General features: G+C 44.9%; 1 protein-coding gene across 2 annotated transcripts in view; it reads right to left on the bottom strand.

Moving 5' to 3' along the window:
* The window catches only part of adcy2b (adenylate cyclase 2b (brain)), a 74,681-nt gene that overhangs the window by 23,995 nt on the left and 34,373 nt on the right, over positions 1-16,313 (bottom strand). For both annotated transcript variants that reach the window (XM_085395625.1, XM_085395624.1), the window contains exons 6-13: positions 14,152-14,263; positions 13,245-13,372; positions 11,407-11,565; positions 10,683-10,815; positions 1,589-1,765; positions 1,470-1,513; positions 1,262-1,342; positions 32-101 (exon numbers count right to left, since the gene is read on the bottom strand). In XM_085395625.1, coding sequence (XP_085251751.1) covers positions 32-101; positions 1,262-1,342; positions 1,470-1,513; positions 1,589-1,765; positions 10,683-10,815; positions 11,407-11,565; positions 13,245-13,372; positions 14,152-14,263 — 904 coding nt within the window. The remainder of the gene's footprint in view (positions 1-31; positions 102-1,261; positions 1,343-1,469; positions 1,514-1,588; positions 1,766-10,682; positions 10,816-11,406; positions 11,566-13,244; positions 13,373-14,151; positions 14,264-16,313) is intronic.

Here is a 16,313-nt window from a genome sequence, read left to right as displayed (position 1 = left end):
GCCGGCTGTTGTTTTGTATGCAGTCGCCTACCTCTTTCTCCAGGGCTTTGTTGTGAAAGAACAATGAGATCCTCTGGATGTCTTCAGACTTCAGCCACTGTCTGGAGACAACAAGTGAGACAAAGTCCAGAAGTCATTCCCCGGATGACTAATGGTCGCTGTATCCTCAGTGAGAGATAAAATCAGCTGGCGCGGAAAAACAATATTACACGTCACAATGTGCCAACGGCTATGTATAGAACAATAATGCACGTCCCAACCACATAACAGCTGAAGAGTGTGTGAGCTTCGGTTTTACAACTCATCCATTTTGATATTGCTGAGGTCAGAAGTTAGGGGTGCAGCCCACTTCCTTTATTTCCCAAGGGGTGGGCACAGTGGATGGGTCCGCATGTTTGATTTGGCACAGTTTTACGCTGGATGTCCTTCCTGATTCAGCCCTCCTGGGCGAGGTATGACCAGCACTAAGAGTACACCAGCTCATGACTCCCCTGAGGCCGGATTTGTGTCTCCTCTGAGTCTTGAACTGAGGATCTTTCACCTGTACGGTGAATGTAGTGACAACTACACAATTGTGTACTACTATGGGAAAAGAACTCCATTTATAAAGAGCTTTTCTATCCCTGTGATACACCAGAGCCACTTTCACCAACTGCACACACATGTATACAGCGCTGGAGAACATGCTGAAGACAGGGTTCATTTTTGAGAATGACTCTCTGAGGACACTCTGAGGACACCCACTCCACTTCTCGAGAATACACATAGGGTATTTTTTTCCACACGGAGCAAAGTACATTTGGATAGCTTTGTTTTCCCTTCAAGAAGAAAAATTAATTTTTGTATTTACTCAGGTTATCTTTGAGCAAAAACAAAGAAATTGGGAAAAGGAAAATACTTTTTCACTGCACTGTATTATACAGTATTTCTATTGTTATACCTCTCATGGGAGGGTCTTTTTACTTGCTTGAAACAATATCCCAAAGGTGCTTTTTCTTATAAATGCTTACTTTACTTTAGATTTATCTGCTTAGTGCTGTAATCGTCTCCTTTTTCCTTCATCATATATTACTTAAAATTATTCATCAGTGCATTAAAGACTGCTTCATCATATTTAAATCATAAAACATGACTAAAAAAAACAGACCTTCATCTGCATCTGTCACTTCGGCCCTGAATCCGATGACGTTCTTTGACTGCAGACTGACTTCAGAAATGTGAAGCAGAACTAGATAATGCAGCGGACACAGCGCTTACTTACTTTTGTGAGTTAATGCCGTCAATGGTGCGAATCATCCGTTCATTGAGTTCTTCTTCAAACCTCCTCCTCTGGGATTTGGACCTGGGTTTAAAGTGAGTGACAGAAAGAACTGATACATAAGCAGGATAAAAGTGGTTCTGTGTAACTGCTTGAATAAACTGTCCTGAGGGCGGAGCGATCACGTGTCATAAATATGCCGCTTGCTAACCTTTCTCGTCTCATCTGGAAGTGGTACTGGCCCATCGGAACGTCCTGAAAGAAGAATCGGACCATGAGTAAGTCATATCTGAACCTTTGTGTTCGCATCTGAGAAAGAGCAACACTCACTCTGGTGTTGATTTTGCCGTTGTCTGTGGTCATGCTGTCTCGATGGTGGAGATTGGCGAAAGGTTTGGCAGCTCCCCAGGACTCCAGGTATCGGGTCATCCTGACTGATGCTCTCATCTTCCCGCTGTCCAGAGAGGGACGAGAGCGTACACCTAGCAGCGGGCTGTGCCTGTCGGTCTGGGAAAAGCATCGGGAACAGAGAAAAACAGACCTCAGAATGAGTGGACGCTAGAGCAGGGCCAGCAGGGTAGTCCTCGTCACTTTGATTGGTTATGCATGTCAACAGTCAAGGCTGCTGTGGATATTTTACTGCAAATATCCAATATTAGCATCAGGTCCAGAGTAAAAACCTCATTGTTGTACTCTCACTGCAATGGTGTAGTGTTCAAAATGGTAAAAGAGGACATTCAAACCCCATAATAGTAAAAAGCTAGCACGCGAAAGGACAGCTGACTGTGATCCATCAGTTGTGCCTGTGTAATCCAGACTTTGACACATAAAATGTGCTCAAACCGAGTGGGTGTGAAGTGAAAAGGACCGGCTGCTTTGAGAACAGTGGTCATTTGACAGCTCTTGGTGTCTCCGACCTGCCCGTCAATCTTTTTGAGCTACTTAAACACTTTCAGTCAAGAATAATGCATCTCTATCTCTCTCTGTCTGTTTTTTTTAAATCCAAATTTTGTGATGAGTGCTTTTTCCCTGACAAAAAAACGTACCACTTTAGCACCGCCCGAAACGCTGACAATCTGGGAGGATGACAAATGCCACATCTCTGGTGGTATATTTTAATTACTCACAAAGACAGGTATTGCGAGGGACTAAACATGCGCACACATGCTTGTGACGACCACACCGCACACACACACACACACACACACACACACACACACACACACACACACGGTCCACGATGACTGTGTTCATTTCCTGAGGGTGTACCCAAACAGCTCTGACAGTGACAATCAATGAAAGCGAAGGCAGGGATGACACCTCTTGTGATCGATGCTCCACGTTCGGCCTTGATCCATTTTAAGGCTCCTTGAACATGACAGAGACCTGCAGCCTTTTCACAATATCTGATAGGAAATCAAAAAGCCATCTCTAATAAATAATAAGGGCTACAGAGTGGCATCTTGAGAGACACTCGTGTAAGATCATAACACTACTGTATTTTGTAAGAAGGTAAGTACCACAGTTTAAACACCCAGAGGCTTGGGTTAGGTCTAAAACTGCTGTTTTTGTAATTACTGTAGCGCTGCATTCAGCAAAAGTAATTTAGGTCTCTCTACTCAAGTGTCACTCTGCATTTATAAATAGGATACTAGGAGAAAATAATGAAAAAAAACTTTCATAAAAAAATCTAAGAAATCAACACGATGAGTGCCAATCTCCCATAAAATGTACCAATCTACTGGAGAGAACAGAGGGTGCTGGTGAACATTTACGCTTTTTGCATGAATATAACATAAACTCTGAACCCTGAATACAAGTCTAAAGACTGGACACAGGCTAAACAAAAGCACGAGAGAGGCAGGAGAGCACAATCCTCCACCAAGGCAGCTCACTCTGTGGGTAGTGTTTATTTTGAAAGGAATGGTGTTGTACTTCTTATAGAAACTTTTGTAGAAGTAGTTAATGGATAATAGGTATTGATTTCTACATTCAGCTGGAATATTGGTGGATTTCCTCACGCAAGCTCTGTGCGAACCTTCAGGTTTGACTCAGCCGTTCCAAAACATTAACTTTCTTTGGTGGGCCAGCGTGTGTCCCGCTCACGAGCTGCATGAGCTGGTTTCTGCTGGGATTCGGTTCACAAATCGATGTTCTGATATTGCGCTTTAGAGTTCGCTGGTGTAATTTAAAAGTTAGTGGCTCCATCAGTGAAGTTGAGCCGTCCCTACTTAGGTGGAATGAAAGACTCAAACGGCTGAATGATGGAAAAGATCATCATAACAGTGACCTCACCAGCAACTCAGCTGGTAGGAAAACATGAGGAAGGACCAGGGCTCCTCACTTCCTGTTTGAGAAATGAGTAGCTCAAAAGGTTTAAAAATGTTTTCCACATGAGCGTGGAAAGTTCACCAGTGAACTAGCTTCAAAGTCGTGCATGACGAGTGAATTGGGCCCTGTGTAGACGCAGCTTTGGGGGCAACAAATTAAAGTGTAAGAAATGTTAGAATTCTGCATGAAGTGAGCACAACATGAAGTCTGAATTTAGGGGGGTCACCCAGTGGGGGGCCTTGGATGTTTTTACACACTAACACCCTTCAGGGTATTTGTATCTCTGGCAGGAAGTGAACCAATCGACCTTTTGCTTGCCAAACAAACTTGCTAACAGTGTCCTGTACATTAAAAAATAGGGCTGCTGTAATCCCATACGAGTATTTGTAATGTAAAATACAATCCAGCATTTTATACTGAATTCTTATTTCTTATTTTAAGCACAAAAACTCTCCAAGTTTGTTTTTTTCTCAGGTTTGCAGACCAAGTCATCAGACATCTGAATGCCGTTCCAGCAGCTAATGACTGCAAAAAGCCTGACCGAGTTTGAAGTTAGTCTTGGTCAGGCAGCTCAGATTAGTTCAGAGCTGAGTTACTGAAGTGTGACCAGTTAATGATGAAGAGAAATGCTTCAGGAATTTAAGTGGAGACTTTTACTCTCTGCTGCTCGGCATGACTCTCTGTTTGAGCCATCGGGAGCCTCTTGAGCACCGTGTATAAATACTGACAGGCGGAGTGCATTGCTCCATTAATGAAACTGCAGCAGTCGAGATTCCAGATTGCACCGGCTTCACTCCAAACTGAAAATCTATGATCTTGCATGCAAATTTGCCAGATTTTTATTGAGCTGAAGACGCCAGCAGATAAAGATGAAACCATCGAAAGCATGCTCTCAGGGTTTGGTGAAACGTTCTTTGAATTCACTGGAGTGAGTGTTAGTGTCGTGCAGGAAAAATAAGACATTGTTTTTCTCATGCAGAAAAAAATAAAGCTAAAGATTCTTGGTAAAGCTCTAAATAGAAGAAGAAAACACACAAGCATATTTGATTTGAAAAGATGTGGGGAGAAACACAAAAGCCAAATTTCTTTTGATAACACATGCCGGCGTTGCACCGAGAACTGAGCCCGGTGCAGACAGTGAGCAGAAGATGCCTGGAGTAGGGATATTTTGGGGAGTGGGTGTGATGTAGCCAAGTTATGGGGGGGGGGGGATTAGGAAGGAAGACTGTTAAGCACGGGTTTTCATTTGCCAAGCTAAAAACTCTGAGCCCAGTCTGAATGCCAGCAGCATATTCTATACAGAAATAGTCTCAACACAGTTCACAGAGGAGGCCGATCTCTTAAATGCCCTTAATCAGCCCTCCATGCCCTGTGTGGACAGGAGGAGCCGTGCGGTGTCACAAACCACTTGCAATGCCTCGAGCTTCCAGACTAACCCGGCTCGTACTCAAATGTTGTCATTTGATAACAAACTGTGGGCGCACTGCATTATTTTCCTCTTCTTGACATTGCCAGTATTGACTAGCTGCTCGCTTTAGCAGGATGAAGAGGGGATGATGTATTTCAGTGCATTTTTCGTGTCAGCCTGACCAGCATCCAAATGATTATGAAGCAGCGGCATTGTCCATGGTGTTGAAAATAGATTTCCCATGTGTTTGTGGACTGCCTCTTTACATCTACAAGAAGTTACATAAAAGCTTAAGTCATTACCCAAAATATATAAAATGTAAGTAGATACTGTGGTCAAGGTTTGACGGGTTTGATCAATAAAAGAGATTTTTTAGAAATCAGGGAATCAGTGGCTTTCCTAGATAAATCTCCTTTCTGGTGGAATTTTTTTGATAAATTACTGTAAAAGTTTTGTTTTTTTATTTTTTACCCCAACTACAGACGTATCCTGTCACAGCTTTGTTGCTCCAGCTGTCTGCCAGCAGCAGAAGATACACCCAAGCCGAGCTTGATATGAAACAGGTATACTGTCTTTGGCCATTTAGCAGTTTCCCTATGACTGATCAGCTGGCTCTAGTAGTGGCTATATAGTTTTCTCACTAGCCTAGTAGTCAAAGCATTACTCCATCACAGCAGCGTTCGATACTGTTGACCATAATATCCTATTAGAGCGATTAGAACATGCTGTAGGTATTACAGGGACTGTGCTGCAGTGGTTTGTATCATATCTATCTAATAGACTCCAGTTTGTTCATGTAAATGGAGAGTCCTCTTCACACACTGAGGTTAATTATGGAGTTCCACAGGGTTCAGTGCTAGGACCAATTCTGTTTACATTATACATGCTTCCCTTAGGCAGCATCATTAGAAGACATAGCATACATTTTCACTGCTATGCAGATGACACCCAGCTCTATCTGTCCATGAAGCCAGATAACACACACCAATTAGTTAAACTGCAGGAATGTCTTAAAGACATAAAGACCTGGATGGCCGCTAACTTTCTGCTTCTTAATTCAGATAAAACTGAGGTTATTGTACTCGGCCCTGAAAATCTTAGAAATATGGCATCTAAGCAGATTCTTACCCTGGATGGCATTACCTTGGCCTCCAGTAACGCTGTGAGGAACCTTGGAGTCATTTTTGACCAGGATATGTCCTTCAATGCACATATTAAACAAATATGTAAGACTGCGTTCTTCCATTTGTGCAACATCTCTAAAATTAGAAATATCCTGTCTCAGAGTGACGCTGAAAAACTAGTTCATGCATTTATTACTTCCAGGCTGGACGACTGTAATTCATTGTTATCAGGATGTCCAAAAAACCCACTGAAAAGCCTTCAGCTAATCCAAAATGCTGCAGCAAGAGTCCTGACAGGGACTAGAAAGAGAGAGCATATTTCTCCTGTTTTGGCTTCCCTTCATTGGCTTCCTGTTAAATCCAGAATTGAATTCAAAATCCTGCTCCTCACATACAAGGTCTTAAATAATCAGGCCCCATCTTATCTTAATGACCTTGTAGTACCATATCACCCTATTAGAGCACTTCGCTCTCGCTCTGCAGGCCTACTTCTTGTTCCTAGAGTATTTAAAAGTAGAATGTTAGGGAGAGCCTTCAGTTTTCAGGCCCCTCTTCTGTGGAACCAGCTTCCAGTTTGGATTCGGGAGACAGACACTATTTCTACTTTCAAGATTAGGCTTAAAACTTTCCTTTTTGCTAAAGCATATAGTTAGGGCTGGACCAGGTGACCCTGAATCCTCCCTTAGTTATGCTGCAATAGACATAGGCTGCCGGGGGATTCCCATGATGCATTGAGTTTTTCCTTTCCAGTCACCTTTCTCGCTCACTATGTGTTAACAGACCTCTCTGCATTGAATCATATCTGTTATTAACCTCTGTCTCTCTTCCACAGCATGTCTTTATCCTGTCTTCCTTCTCTCACCCCAACCGGTCGCAGCAGATGGCCCCGCCCCTCCCTGAGCCTGGTTCTGCCGGAGGTTTCTTCCTGTTAAAAGGGAGTTTTTCCTTCCCACTGTCGCCAAAGTGCTTGCTCATAGGGGGTCATATGATTGTTGGGTTTTTCTCTGTATCTATGAAGCGCCTTGAGGTGACTTTTGTTGTGATTTGGCGCTATATAAATAAAATTGAATTGAATTGAAATGAAATGTAACATTCCAACTTCCCCCTTAGTGTGTTTGTTGGGCAGCTTAGATAATGTCACTTCAGAAAAGAATATCGCCCATATGGTTTTCACTGCCCTATGCATAGCCAAGAAAACTGTCCTCATGAACTGGAAAAATAAAAATAATCTTAATTCTAACCAATATAGAAATTATCTATTAGATTACATTAGTCTTGATACAGCCTCTGCCACCACATCAGATCAATTGCTCTGGGCTCCTTTGATCAGCTCCTTCACCTAGTGGGGGTGGGGGGTCATAGTTTGGTCCCACCTTCACTGTTGTGATTGGTGTGGGGGTAGGGACAGGCTTAGGGCGTCGGGGGGTTCCCCGGAGGCATTTTCCTTGGGGGGCTCAACCCGGGGTAGCGGTCATGTCCGGGTGGGGGCTCTTTTGGCTCTCGGGTGACTGTTTCCTCGCGGCTGCGTGCAGCGGGGCTAGGGGAGGGTCTGTGCTGACGGACGTGGGTTACTGACCTGGTAGCCTGGCTGCCCCTGGGTGGGTCCGGGATGGGCGTGAGGTTCTGGGGGCGCTCCGTCTCTGGGCTGGGGCCCAGGCCGGGCCTCGGGGGCTTGGGTCCTGGTTGGTGTGTTGCCAGGGTTGTGGGCGGATGGGTGCATGGGGGCCCAGCCCGGGAGCAGGGTGCCGCCGGTGCATCGAGCCACCTGGGCGGGCTCTTCAACTGGTGGGGAAGATTGTCACATCTTGCAGGAGCTTTCCTCTCCTCAGGGGCTCTCTCTGCAGGAGGGGGAGATACAGGAGAGGTGGAGGAAGATCTCAGCCTGGGTGTTTATTGTCTTATGTAGTCTGGAAGATGACTGGATGGTGGGGTGGGTGCAGTTTTCTCTGTGGTGGGGTTGGGTGGACTGTCCCGGGCTCTGTGGGGCCGGGAGGCGCTGCTGCGCTGGGCCCCGGTCTGGATGGGCCTGGGCCCCCTTTCCCTGGCGGGTCACGGAGTATGGGAGTGCCTACTGGGGTCAGCGGGGGAGCTGGCCCCAGGGAGGGGTCACCTGCCCCTCCCTTCCTTCCCTCCCCATCTCCAGCTGCCTCCCTCTTCCCGCTCCACCACAACCACTCACACATGCAGGGTGGTTGTCACCAGGGTGCAGAGGAGGCTACCCCCCCTCTGTCCCCTTCTGGCTGCCTCTGCCTCAATTTTATCCCACAACTTAGACATTCACATTACTCACACTCTCATTACACATACATATAGGATCTTGGGGGTGGGCATGATACACGGAGTCCAAATTACCATCAGGGTGTACACCCCACCCCTGGCGTCGTTGCCCACCTCTCAATTTTAAATACACGTAGTCATTGAGGGCCAGCAGGAGGGACCATGCGCTTACCTGCTGCTCTCTGGCAGGTAGCTCCATGCCCTCCTGGGTTTTAATTGCACCTTAGAACACACATGCATCAACACTACAATGAGCGGGTGGAGGGAGGTTTGGAGTCTTCTCTCACCCCCGTTCTCTGCGACCTGCTGGAGCGTGGGGGCTAGGAGGAGGAGTTGGCCGTCCGACTGCGGTCTGGAGTGTGGGGCCTTCCTGCTGCTGCGGAGTCGGGGCGGTCTGCCTCTCCCCACCGCAGGGAAAAGGGTAACACCACCTTGGTCTGGGTGCAGTTCCCCCCTCCAGGGGCAAGGGTACCTAGACCCGGTTTGTAGAGTACGCTTGGGGAGTGTGATCGTGTGTACAGCGTCTCTTTATGTCTGTCTCCACGTTGGTTGAGTGTGGAGTAAGTGCATATGAGAGCATGAGGGTGGGAATGGATGTTTGTATATGTGTGTGTCTGTATTTCTGTGTCTATATGTCAGGTTGGGTGTCAGGCGCCACCTCTCTGGGGACATCTTAGGCCCTCCAAGGTTTGGAGGCCTATCTCCCCCCACCACCACTTCCCCTGCCGGTGGCGGACCCCCTCAGATATCGGTGCGTTGGTGGTTCTTTGTGTCCGGGGATGGGCGTCCAGGTACACACCGGCTCACTCCTTGGCGGCCGCTTATCGGGGCCTGGAGCCTGGGGCTCGCTCGGGCCACTTCGGAGGTGGGGTGCCCCCGGCCTCTCGGCCTGGGGCTCGGTCACTCAGGCACGGCTGGCTGCCGGCGGAGCTCACGGGCGCGTCACTGCAACTCCCCCTGGCTTCTGCTCCGCGGCTGCTGAGTGAGCCCTCATCTGGGACTCTCCTCAGCTCTTTCTGGGACAGTGGCGCGGCTGCCCCTCTGTTGGTCTTCCTTGGTCTCTTGTGTTCTGGGGGCCTCTGGATGTCTGGAGTTTTGATCTCCTCCATACCTGCTTCATGCCCTGGAGGACGGGGCTGTGCCCCCCCCCCCCCACACCCTCTAGCAGATCATTACATGAAGGAACCTTTTAAAAAACAAGCGCGTCCATGCTCACAGGTGTACACACGGGTGATCACACCCACAAACTACACCCTTTTTGGCTCCTACCTCAAAGCACACTGTGTTCTGTTGATCTTATGTGCTGCACAATAATGTTTAACATTTAGTATTTACTGTCATATTCCCATATATCATTGTGATGTTGTTTATTCTATTACTCTTGTTCTCTTATGCTTGTTTTCTTTTTTCTTTCTCAGCAGGTGATCCAGGTGATTGATATATGCATATTTTTTTTCTTTTTTTTCCTGCTCATTCTGTTGGTTTTTGTCTTTTGCCCTTCTCCCCCGTCCCTATTCTCAGCTGTTTCTCTTTCCCTCTTTCTTTCTCCCCTTCTTTCCCCCAGTCAAGTCTGTCTCGTATTCAGTAAGTGAAAATAAAATAAACAATAAAAGGTGAATCAAATGGACCATTACGGCAAGGCTGGGATGGTCAATTTGGTAAAGTAAATCCGTTGGGCATCTTTCTTTGCCTTTAGACAACAATAAAAGCATTCTCCATCAGCCTCATTTGTGTTTATCATTAGCAAATATACATGCTAGCATGCTACTATGCTATAGCTGACCACGCATATTTAGGCTAAAAGTTTCTGCTGCAGTGACTGCTGCCTGCTCCACTCCGTATGTAGGGGGAGAGAGGGGCACCCACAGGCATGCTCGTTTGGCTGTCACCCACATACATTAATGCATTCCCAGCAGTAAGTTTAGCCTTCAGAACTAACTATAACCTAAACCTCTTTCTAACTTTAACCCTGAACTCGAGTCTTTACAAAAGGCTGTTGGAAGGTTGTGAAAAAATGACGTTTGCAAAATGTAATAACTCTGATTGTCCAAAACTAGAACGGGTCATCATAAAGATACATGGACATGCTTTATCTTAACTCATCACACACACATGGACACAAAAACATTCAGTGAGCGTATTCTTACAGCTGTCCTCTTTTCAAGACAGTAACTTTATAACTACCATGTGATGCGTTTAGGGCACATCTGTAAATTTTAGCTAACAAGAAAAACTCCTCTGCTGCTTTCTGACTGAGACTACAAGAGCTGTCATGGTATCTGACCTTGGGGTTGATGACCAGGTAGGTGACCACGTTATGTTCTTTTAGGTAGGAATCTCTGGTCTGTCCATCTCCAGGCTCTACCTTGTATGAGCCTTTCAAATGCTCCAGTGTTACTGAAGAGATATGGACCCTCCTGGAAAAGAGTAAGTGGATAGACGAAATCAGTTGAAGACTGAAGAGCTTGCATCACTGCACCACCGACGGCTCAATTGAACTTTTTTTTCTGCTCGAGCTTTGTAACTACACTACCCTGTAATTCTTGCTTTTCAGCTCGGTTGCCCTGCAAACAGAGATGGAAATATGTTTTGGTTTTTTTTCATCTGGCATATTTTTCAGATAGCTTTCAGCAGGCATAACAGGAGACAAACTATTAGCAGCCCAGTGAGACAACACTGTGGCATTGGAGAGCTTATTTTCAGAGTAGCATACACATAACCACCGGCCAATTTTCTGGAGCTTGCTACAGCGCTGGGATGGCAGCCCTAATGGCCACAGAACAAATGCAGAGCTGCTTGTCAAATGAAGTAGCTATAATTGACAAAAATGCTCATAACAGGTAGAATTAGAGGAGACGGATCCCATGTCCAAAAATGTCTCAAAATGTTACCATTATTATGATGTAAAACATCTCAACAATGGAGCAGGGAAGTCAAACACTAATTGCAAAGTAGCTTTGCACCAGCAGTGAGATGAAGTAAAGCATTCTTCGGTTCATTAATCTTACCCAGGCACACCTCCAGCCTCCATGTGATTTGCTAGCGTTACATCATGTGACCACACATCATATTGCCACTTCCGGAGGCCAATCACGCCACAGAGGACATTTCCAGAATGAACGCCAACACGCATGTTGATGTCGACTCCAGTGGCGTCTCTGACCTTCCTGTGGACAGTACAGAAACGCCCTGATGTATTGTGCTCACTTTCTGTAAACAAGATCAAAAGCTTAAAGATGACTTGTTACGCCAAATTCAAGATTAATATTTTTATTCCAGGACTGTGGAATAGCTTTGCATAGTTCACACCCCGATTTGGTCTTATTGGCTATCCTTTGCAAACAAAATTTGAACAGTGGGTGGGTGGAGCTGTGTGGCTGTGATGACATTAGGGATACCAGCTATCACTGGCATTGTTCAAATCCAAGCATAGAAAAAAATTCAGAGTAGCCTGAAATCTGAGATTTTGGCTCGCAGCATAAAGCATTTCCATCCATCCGCTTTAAAAACGCCCACCATTATTAAAAGCACATAAATGAAAGAAAATAAGGAAAAGCATAACATGTTTAAAACAAATCACAAAGTGTAGCAATGTTGCGGTTCACCTTTAGCATAAATCTGGGAGTAAAAGGAAATAGCTAGCCTGGTTAAATCAGAGGGTGAAAAGCTATGAACCGCAGACTATATAAAAGATCTGCTATCAACAATGTGTAACTGCTTTAACTCTTTACCCCCTTGCAAGCCTACCAGCAGTAATCCTTCAAGCTGAGCAGTTTCTGTCATATTTCAGACCTGCCTATAGAACAAAATGACTGGGTGTGCATCAGAAGCTAGTGAGGGTGACACGTTAGCCAAAGTGCTAGCAGCATCCCCGACTCACGTGTGCTTCGCGTTAATGTGACATTTTAAGCTGGAAGTGCTTCGGTGAAAAGAGAATTCCTTCTTGCACAATGTGCATAAGACTTTATGTCGGTCGACTGTTCCGTCTTGTTAGTCTTTTAATACTCAAATTTCCCATCGAGGGGGCCAATCTGCGTTTATCATCTTCCATATTGAGCTGATTGGTTCAGCTGCCCGTCACTACCAGATCAACTGCCCATTTGCACATGTGCGAAGGTAACTCTACTTGGACAAACTGCCCGAAACACGTTGATGGAAACATTTCAGGGATTTTGAGTCATTCTGCACTCCAGATGCGTTAATTGCGTGAAAATTTTTAATCGTGTTGACCGTGATGGTGGATTAATTTGCGTTAACGCGTTCATTTTGACAGCACTAGTTTATTTTGCAAATTATGGCTGCATTTAGAATCAGAAAACAAGAAAATTGTTGAGTTTTTTTCTGTATTATTATAGGGTCTTTACGTTATAAATAAAGAACCTTGAGGTGACTGTTATTGTGATTTTGTGCTAGATAAATAAAACTGAATTGAAAGTGTCTAACCAACCAACCACACTCTGTCTCAGCATGTCACAGGTGGCCATCTTTAATCTGATTGTGATTAAAGGTCAGTGTTGAAAAGCTAATATATTAGCCTATGAAACGAATGCGCGTGTGTTCACGCGTGAATGGAGACACACAGACAGATAGCAGAAGAGGGAGAAACCAGGCTAATATATTTTGTCGTTTGTTTGAATATTTTATTTGTCCATTCTGGAGGCTTATCGTATTGCGTTCACACTGTGTTTACTCCAGAGTTCAAACAGAGCTGGAATCGAGTCTGGCATTCCTTCTGCTCAGTCTGTTTGACAGCTGTGTGTTTGTTTGTGTTTGCGTTTCCCTTTGTGTGAGAGAGAGCGGAAAAAAAAATACGGGTGAAAAGAGAAGTAAAGATCTGGTGTTTTACTTGATGGCCTCACACATATCCAGGCCCATCTTCACGCAGTTCCTGGCGTGGTCAGGCAGCGATTCGGGCAGGCCAGACACACAGTAGTAACAGTCTCCCAGGATCTTGATTCGCATGCACTCATTTTCCTTTAAAAAGCAGAAAGAGAGAAGGAAGCGAATTGCAGCCATTATCAAACTCTTTCATATCCAAATCTGTCCAAAATTATTATCATCTTTATTAATCCTCAACTATTTTATTCCTTCCTTACCTCCATCTAACCCTCATGCACAGAGTCACATCCATCAAGCCCAAAATCATACACCCACACGTAAAGCATATTAGCTCTTATTCCACATGTGGGAAGTGTAACAGCTCATCGTTGGACTGGGTTTATGTAACAGCAGCTTTGTCAGACGGGAGGACAGAGCTGCTGGACACAAAGCAAAGACAGCCTGACTAAACTGTTGAGACCCACGTAGCTGAGAACCCCCGAGACCGCGAGATACACTCTGACCAGCCCACGCACGCACGCAGGGCGCTCCGGGAAAGCGCGGCAGGAAGGCTGACAGAGGCCGCAGGACCGAGAAAAAATGTATTTCGAGGCCACGTTTCATCTGGTAGACAACACCAGACAGACCTCGTTCTCTCATCTTGGTTACTTTCTAATTAAGCCGTTCTAATTTAGTACATTAATTCAAGCTTCAGATGACATTACCCTGAAAGCACTACATGTGAACCAAGACCAACTGTTTCATGTCTTCCATTATTTCCTCATTAAATTCAAATGAATTTCTGATTAAAATGCCATTTGCTGCTTTGATTTATGGATGCTCTTACTGCATGATGCATATGACTGTGTCTATTTTAATCATACAGAGTGGGTATACGTACAGTAAATTCAGTTGAGAGTGTCTTTTCGGTTTACCTTCGCGATCTGGTCAAACTTGCCGAAGAGTTCGTTCAGCATGTGCACGAGCTCGCCTGGGGAGCAGTCACTGGCCAGCCTGGTGAAGCCCACGATGTCTGCGTAGAGAATGCTGTAAAAACAAAGATAAAGAACACTGTTAAAAGGAAAACCATTGTGTAATGTAGTGCAGTGCAAAAGTCCTTCTTTATATTTTGCTTCCATGTACTTTTAAAGTGGTCTCGAGCAGCAGTTTTCCAGACTTTTTGAAGCAATTTCAAAGTTTTTCTTCAGTCATTTGTTGCTCTTTCACTCATTTTCAGTCCAGTCCTTTTACTGACAAAGGATCAATTTTAAATGATATCTTTAAGTACTTTGTTATCAGCAGCAAGATGCAAAAATGCCAACACCAAACTTTTTGTCAGGACCTGGGTCTGTGGGACCCCAAGGTTTGAGCAGTCAGTAGACTTGTTTACTTGTTGTTGATGTGTGTGTATATTATGCTGCTGTCCCTGTTTCCCTGCTTGCGGGCGCGTGTGTGTGTGGCTGTACCTGGCAGGGACACCCACCTTCAGGTCTGGTGGGTGTGTCCCTGCCAGGTAGCTGGCCACACCTGAGGAAATGATCACACACCTGCAGCTGATCAAGCCTCGTCGGAGGAGCTACTTAGGAGTGTGGTGGAGCTTTCTCAGTGAGAGTAAGCCTGCTGCAGTTTGAGAGTGTCTAACGTCTGCCTCTGTCATTTCCCAGGAGGAGCGTGGAAATGAGAGGGCAACAAGCATGGGGTGCGTGGACACTTGGAAGCGAGGACACAGAGAAAACACGGCACCGGAGTCTGGGGCGCGCAGGGATTTATTTGTGTGTGATTATTTACTGCACTGTAAATAAATGCACTGCTGTCATTGTAGAGTCCTGCATTTTGGGTCCTCCTTCCCCGCCTCCCCACGGTCTGCCATACAGACCGTGACAATTTTATTCATTGATAAGAGTTAAGAACACAGAAAACCACCATTAGATTTTGAGCCACTACTAAATACCACCTAGGAAGTATCTGAATGGTTTAATTTTTCACAATGACAATCATTCCAAACACTCCCAGTGCAGTAAAAGCATATCTGGATTGGAAAACAATAAGTCATGGATTGGCCTCCCCAAAACCCAGAACTCAACATTATTGAAGCAGTGTCGGATCATCGTGACAAAGAGTAGATCAAAAGGCAGTCCACATCCAAAGAAGAGCTGTTAATGTCCTTCAAGAAGCCTGGAGTACTACTCCTAAGGACTCCTTAAAGAAATTACATGAAAGCTTTCCTTTGGAGTTCAGGCTGTGTTGAAGAAGGAAAGCCATTAGAACTGTTCAAATTTTGTTTTTACCTTATATACTTAAGCAATTTGGGATCATGTCGACAGCAAACATCCAAAGAAGAGCTTTTAATGTCCTTTAGGAAGCCTGGAGAATTATGCTTGAAGACTACTTGAAATGATGAGAAAACTGTCTAACAGAGTTCAGACTGTTATGAAGAAAAAGGTGGCCATACCAAATATTGACTTGTATATACTGAATTGTGCCAACTGTGTTTTTCTGTGCTGTCTGGGAGCATTTTTAATGGAATTATCTGACAAATAATGAAGCTTCTGTGGGCCAAGAAATCCAAGAAGTTGTGTTTCAGTTTTGTTGGATGAAATTCAAGGATTTTATTAATCTATCGCTAAGCCAGCAGGTATCTGTGAGTGTGCACGGCGTCTGTAAAGTTTAGAGATAAAGATGAGCTTATAACTTTAGCGCTCCACCATCTGGTTCAAATATAGCTTCAAAAAATTAGCACTGCAGTTGGCAATATACCGCCACTGAGGCTTTACAGTGGAAACTAGGATACCCAGGCAATAATATGATTTACATATTAGCAGCAAGTAACGTTGGTAAGTTGATACAAAACGCTGGAGAACTCGTGGGATTGGAGTCCAGAGTTCACAAACCAATAAGTGACGTAACGGTTGCTGCATCAGCCTTTATGTAACTCTATAATGACAACAGCTCTCTAACACCTGTGCTGCTGATTCAACTTTTGGAGGCTGTAGTTTCTCATCATTGTAACTCTTATATAGCAGCATAAACTGCATGTTCTATACTTATATACAATTTTTAATGGTTAAAATGTATTTTTTTAAAAATAGGAAAGGTG

Source organism: Rhamphochromis longiceps, linkage group LG22, assembly GCF_057381845.1.
Source record: "Rhamphochromis longiceps isolate RC_006_pf linkage group LG22, R_longiceps_female_GT1.1, whole genome shotgun sequence".
Classification (NCBI taxonomy): domain Eukaryota; kingdom Metazoa; phylum Chordata; class Actinopteri; order Cichliformes; family Cichlidae; genus Rhamphochromis; species Rhamphochromis longiceps.
This window is presented reverse-complemented; position numbering and strand designations above follow the sequence as displayed.